Here is a 6,510-nt window from a genome sequence, read left to right on the forward strand (position 1 = left end):
CTCCTACCGAACCGGCAACTGAAGGACCAGCTCCTACCGAACCGGCAACTGAAGGAACATCTCCTACCGAACCAGCAACGGCTGAACCAACCACACCAGAACCAGCAACTGCTGAACCAACCACGCCGGAGCCAGCAACTGCTGAACCAACCACAGAGGTACCAGTTCCTACCGATCCGGCAACAGACGAGCCAGCATCGTCCGAGGCTCCAAGCACTACCGCAAGTTATCCGGGAACTGATTTCACGGAAAAGGCCACATGCCCAAGTACAGGTTCAGGGAATCTGCCCCACGAAAATGATTGCACATTGTACTACCACTGTGACAATGGGCAATATGTAGTTTATGCTTGTGGGGTGGGTCTAGTCTTTAACCCTAGATTACGCGTATGTGATTATATAAAGAATGTACCTGAGTGCAGAAAGATGGCATAAGAACTTATCTTTTATTACACATGTATTTCGACTGAAACGTATTCTCGAGATGATTTTGTGGACACTTCTTGCTTAACGAAAGTACTTGGACGTGTTAAAAATTTTGGTTGCGGCTGCGGGTTTGCGATGAAATCATGTCAGGCGCCTTCAAAATATTTGGAGTGTTCACACAAATTATCTATAACGTTGAGTTAAGTTTCTCATTGTAATGCTAACATTGTATATGTATTATGTTACAGCAACCTCTGAAACGATAATAAAATATCGTACTCTTCCTCACGCGACAAGATTTTGATTTGCATTTTGCGGTTGCTTCCGTTGACCTAGTCCCGTTACAATCTATTTCAAATTACAGCACTCATTTCTGGGAGGTTGTAGCTTCAGTTACTAGTACTTATTATTTATCGATACAGTTACAGATTTGCAACCGATCGTGCTCTTATATCATTACATGGTAATCTATATTTTGCACTTAACTTCTATCTCTTCGTTCTTTGCAGTTTTTACCTAATTATTAGTGTACATGTTATAGCATAAATTAGTATAAATGTTTAAACATACGTACGTTCTCATCACTATACAAGTTCACTCTGCAACCTGTCTATCCTTCAAATCGAAGCTAGAGTTCCCATCGTAATCTCTATTATTGCGACACTGGATTTCTTCCAGTATCATCAAACGGAACATCATTTTTCCAGTGTACATATTGGGAACAATTTACGAAATTAATCTGGTTAGTCATTATCACAAGTGCTCGGTTTCATAGAAGTCGGTTATCCGTCAGGATACCCACACTGTCAGCATCGATAAGTTGATTGGTTTATAAAAGGTAGTATATGTATATCTCATTTTGTAATACATCGTAGCAAATCAGAAGGAACTCGTTGTTTTCTGAACTTTGTCCTATTATTCATACGGCATGACTGGTGAGTACGTAGATTCAATATAATTTCGAATGAAATGTACGCGGAAGCCCTGACGAAATTTATAGAATCGATCGTTCGCAATTCGAGATATAGATACGACGCGTGACACGAGTTCTTTTTGTCCTTAGAATGTTATTCTCTCGATATTCACGCTGTCGCACTTTCCGCGAAGAACGCTTGGATTGCACGTTTTGTCATCGCGTTTGGCCATTGCTGTCTTATTCTACTTATCTTTCCGTTACGCGCGGGAGCAATTGCAAAGCCAGCCTCGTAACGAGTATTCTGCACGCGATGCTGCGATGTATCCAGACGGATGATTTAACGTTAAATATGTAATTTCAGTGACGTTCGTGGTGATTGCCACGATGGTGATGGCGACCGGCGTGTTCTCCAACGTGATAACAAATGACTGTCCACCGGAAGGTTCCTCGGAGATTGTTCGTTACTCGCACGAGTGTCTTTGCCAGCAATATTATCTTTGCTCACACGGGAAGAAGATTCTACAAAGCTGTTCCGCAGGAATGTTGTTCGATCGGGGTTCCAATAGCTGTGTCATGTTCGACGCAGTGGACTTCAGCTATTGCAATGACTTGCCGCCATTTGCGAGGAAATGTCCATCAGACGGTGTGAGTACATTGTCCCATGAAACAGATTGCACCTTGTACTATCGTTGCCAGAATGGTCGGAAGATTCTGGAATACTGCAAAGGAGGACTGCACTTCGACCACCTGAAGGGCCTCTGTGTCTGGAAAACTAATGCGCGATGCGCCCCAAACATGGGACTTAATTTGTGCCCATCTGCGGGCTCCAGGAAGCTTCCTCATCCATGCTTCTGCGACCGATATTATAAATGTGTGAACGGTGACTCCATTTTGGAAAAGTGCGCGCCGGGTCTTCAATTCGACTATATCAGTGGGATTTGCAAAGATCCGAGGAGCTTTGAATGTGTCAGACCTATCCCAGATGTTCCCACGACTTCTACGACACCTGGAACTAGTCAGAGCCCCACGACTCCTACAACTACACAAACTCCTATTACTACTCAAAGTACCACGACTTCTACAACCACACAAAGTACTACAACTACTCAAAGTACCACGACTCCTACAACCACACAATCTCCTAAAACTACTCAAAGTCCCACGACTCCTACAACCACGCAATCTCCTAAAACTACTCAAAGTCCCACGACTCCTACAAATACTCCGAGTCCAACCACTTCAATAACTACTGAAACCCCGATTAGTCCAGATTGCCCTATCCATTGTACGGGAAAAGTGCGTTTCCCGTGTCCAACTGACTGTTCCAGCTACTACGAGTGTTACCGCGGCAGAAAAACATTGTTACGATGCTCCGCCGATCTTCGATACAACAAGATAACGCAAACGTGCGATTGGCCGCAGAACGTCGTGTGTTAACACCTCGCCAAACCCATCGAACATCCCCATTTGTTCATCCTGCCCGGGCTTTTAAATGCGATAGCTTCGCGATAATGGCACTGTACCTCGACGCATGCGTGAAGTAGAATGCCGTACAAGGAATAATCACAATAAGGGAGAAATACTCGTAATGTGAACCAATTTTTTTGTTACCTTTTATAGCAAGAGTTGTCATGGTTTTCCGAATATATATTTGTAGTTATACTGAATTGTTTCGTCATGACGCTCGGTTATTGTCAATAACCTACCAGCATAAAATAACTATATGATAAGTGTACGAAGTATTATATAAATAATTGTATAAAGTAGTAATGTAAATAAATTTATTAAACATGTTTTAATCTTGGAACGGTCGCATGGGGAGTTTGATATCCCAGCCGTTTGTTTTATAATTCATGCTTCTTTATTTCTCAGCGAAATGTTAAGTGGTGCCGCTCAGCTGTAAATAGACTCGTTAGATTTTGATTAACGGTCACAGTAGCATGATTTTGTTGTCGGCATTATTGGGGTGACGCGCGTCCCACGTGTAACTTTCGCTGACCCGTCCCGGGTTTATCAAAGTTAGTTAGTTGTTCTATTGATTTTCTATTCAGTTTCGCAGTTGAACTTACGACTTAGTGCTACGCATGCACCGCTATAAGCGACGTGTTAATAATATTAGTACTTTCGGTTATTGATCGATGGAAATGAAAAACTTAGTCGACGAGCGCCTAGATCCGTGTGCCGCGATCAGCATGAAAAATATTATTAACTTAATCTTTAAAATTATAAAAATTAATTTATAGCAATAGTTTAACCGCTGATGCTGGCACTAAAATAACCACTATTTAATACAAATTTCTAATTCAAATTTACATTCAAATTTATTGTTTATAATTTTTACTTTTTTTATAATAAACTTTTTAAGTATTATTATTTGTCTAAAAAATATTTGAAAGAGAATCTAACAATTAATTTTAAATCTATAAATTAATATCTGTCTTCTGACGGTTACTAATTGATACGTAACACGCTTATCGTTGGAATTACCCAATCCAAGAGACGTATAATTTTTTACGTCGGCAGATGCCTGACCGCCATATTTATTGCGTCAGCATTCAATTCCACTGTCTCATTCGGGAACGATAAAATCGATTCTTCTGATAACACCTTTTTCTGTATATTTCACAGAACAGACGGAACAGGAAGTTATCCGGTGCATTGTTTACGTACAAATGAGATTCCTGAGGACATGCTATCAGAGTGTCATAGAACACGGGATGTCGCATATTTCGACACCTGTATTGGCTGTCCGTATGCAAATAACTCGTCGGAGCGTTCGAAATTTCAACGAGTTATTTTCAATCGTCTATTAACCCCTTGAGCTACTACCGTATATAGAACTCGTGGATATTTGGGTCAAAACATTAACACGTGTCTGGCCTGCGATGGAATATTTGGGCCGAATGCAAACACCACATTTTGGTACCAAGCCGTTGAAACTGAAATTCTTGCTTAAGTAGTTAACTGATAGATACACGAAAATTAACATAGTCTCCGCGACGTTGACTTTTACGCGTTAAAAAAAGTAGCTGAGTCTACGATGGATGAGGAAAGACGATCGACGTCACGGTTCGAGTCAATCGAACGAGTTCTAAATCAATGAAACATCAACGGAGGATAAAATACATGTTCAAAGGTGACGGCAGCCACTCGCTGGCCGAGCCAGCAATGAATCGCTTGAAATGATGCAACGTGTATGCAAATGATTTTCAGTTATCAAATCGAAACAATTAATACCTGCCATGGCCGATACTGAGAATTGTTTGCACACAGCGTTCTCGCCGGACGGATCTCCAGCTAATTAACGAATAAAAACTCAACGGGCTCGTATGGTTTGTGTGAACAACTATCCAAACTGTAATATGTCAATTCCATCTGGCAATCCCCATAGCCGATAACGCTTTCAGCAGTATATAAAAATGATTCCTTTTGCATGTTGTTCACAGTTGCCTGACGAGTCAGTAATCGTATATCAGAATCAAGGGGACTAAGTTAACGGTCATCATGAAAGGTAAGTATTAGCAACTTTCTGTTCAGTATACAAAATACGATCGCGATTCAACGATAGTTAGACGACAGTATGTAAGAAAGTAGAGTAACACGAACGATGTGACAGTTCAATTTCGAACTAATTTTTTTATTACGTTTCTTATTGGATTCTGCAGACAGCTTCCTGAAAAGCATAACAAAAATATTAACGCGTGCGAAAAGATAACATGGGTGATTTTGACGTAAAAATATTCTGCGCAGTGTGCTCGTTCATTACTAAAATTTTAGTTACCGATTTCCTGTTCCAGATAATATTTCAGTCGTTAAATTGACGTCAGTCGTGACTCGATGTTTGTTACGTTTCAGGAATATGCATTTTGGTGACAGTTGTCGCGGTGATAGCTCTTTCGGACGCTGCTACCTGTCCAGCAAACATCCCGGACGACACTATTGAGTACATCCCTCACGACACCGACTGTCACAAGTACTACGAGTGCAAAGCAGACGGAACTCAGACCGTAAGAACCTGTCCATTCAACAAGGAAAACGTACAAATGTGTTTCGACAAGGTGAATCTGATATGCGCCGCTCCGTCGGACGCACCGGGTTGTTGCGATGGACAAGATCCTGACCCAGGCGACTGTCCCTGTTCTACCGCCGCCAAGTGCGTGATGCATTACGACGACGAGAACGTCGAGATCTGCGTGAAGAAGAAGACTCCATCTTCGTCGTCGTCTCACCTCAAATGGCTGAAGTGAAACTCGACATAATCTTGGCATAACTTCGATGTTGCATTATATTTCCCATCATTGAATAAAATGAAACGAATGTTTAAAGATGCCTACGTATTCTCCATCACCTGCTCAAGTAGTCTGAAGCCGTTGAAACACGAATTTACAGAATCACATCAATTTAAAAATGCTCGAATTGACTGTTCGAAACCCTTCCAGTCAAATTATAACTTGATAAAACGTGAAGCTAAACTCTTTAGCCTGATGAAATTAATTCGAATTTTTATAAGACTCAGGACGAGATTCAGTAGGAAGGAGATTCCGTAATTTTCACAGTCACAGTCTTTTCCCTCATTGTCTGCGAAAGATCCTTCGAGGCTCCAAAACATTGGAGACATCTGTTTCAGTCACTCCTTACTTTATGACTTTCACTCTCGACTATTCTGCCGGCGTACCAGTCTGGCTTTCGTCTGAAAATCCTTACACCGTGTTGCAGTTTGGAAAACCTTTTTTTCGTCAGGACCACACAAAATAACGCTGAAAACTTCGGAGATGTGTCAATTGTTGAGTAATTCGTGATCAGTGTGGAATAATAGTACAGTGAAAGTGAAAGTTAGTGTAATCTGTGCCGTTCTACATACGTCGATTACATACGTGGATTACAACTTCTGGATGACGACATTTACAACTGAATTGGTAAGCTTTTCATTAATAATATTTGTGAATTTTTTTTAAATTAATAAGAAATTCATGAAATTCTTGTTCGATGATCGAACGCGGCTCATAGGCGATACGCGGCCCTCTCTCCTGACAGCGAGATAGGTTTCAGCCGGCTGGCTCGCATGCGCAGCAGCACGAAAAATCGTCCGTGCGCAGCTATCTTTTTTCATTATTAACTCGTTAACAAAGCCGCGGATTGCATTTCGGCAAAGGAAAAGATTACTTGAAA

The 6,510-nt window shown here is 41.3% G+C and overlaps 3 protein-coding genes across 3 annotated transcripts in view; all 3 read left to right on the plus strand.

Annotated features, from left to right (window-relative positions):
* LOC144477562 (uncharacterized) overlaps nt 1-713 on the plus strand; it is a 1,768-nt gene extending 1,055 nt beyond the window's left edge. The window contains exon 3 of the mRNA XM_078195291.1: nt 3-713. Within this exon, the coding sequence (XP_078051417.1) occupies nt 3-434 (432 nt within the window). The 3' untranslated portion in view covers nt 435-713. The remainder of the gene's footprint in view (nt 1-2) is intronic.
* Nucleotides 714-1,698: 985 nt separating this feature from the next.
* LOC144477560 (uncharacterized) lies at nt 1,699-2,966 on the plus strand (the record flags this gene model as incomplete). Its single annotated transcript, XM_078195289.1, has 1 exon — nt 1,699-2,966. A coding segment is annotated over one exon (1,080 nt), but the record flags the coding sequence as incomplete, so codon positions are not given.
* Nucleotides 2,967-4,604: 1,638 nt separating this feature from the next.
* Nucleotides 4,605-5,588, plus strand: LOC144477561 (uncharacterized). The gene is made up of 3 exons (XM_078195290.1): nt 4,605-4,673; nt 4,788-4,852; nt 5,197-5,588. The coding sequence occupies exons 2-3, from the start codon at nt 4,846-4,848 to the stop codon at nt 5,586-5,588; spliced, it is 399 nt and encodes a 132-aa protein (XP_078051416.1). The 5' UTR covers nt 4,605-4,673; nt 4,788-4,845.
* The last annotated feature ends 922 nt before the right edge of the window (nt 5,589-6,510 follow it).

The sequence above is a fragment of the Augochlora pura genome, unplaced genomic scaffold (genome assembly GCF_028453695.1).
Source record: "Augochlora pura isolate Apur16 unplaced genomic scaffold, APUR_v2.2.1 APUR_unplaced_192, whole genome shotgun sequence".
Lineage (NCBI taxonomy): Eukaryota > Metazoa > Arthropoda > Insecta > Hymenoptera > Halictidae > Augochlora > Augochlora pura.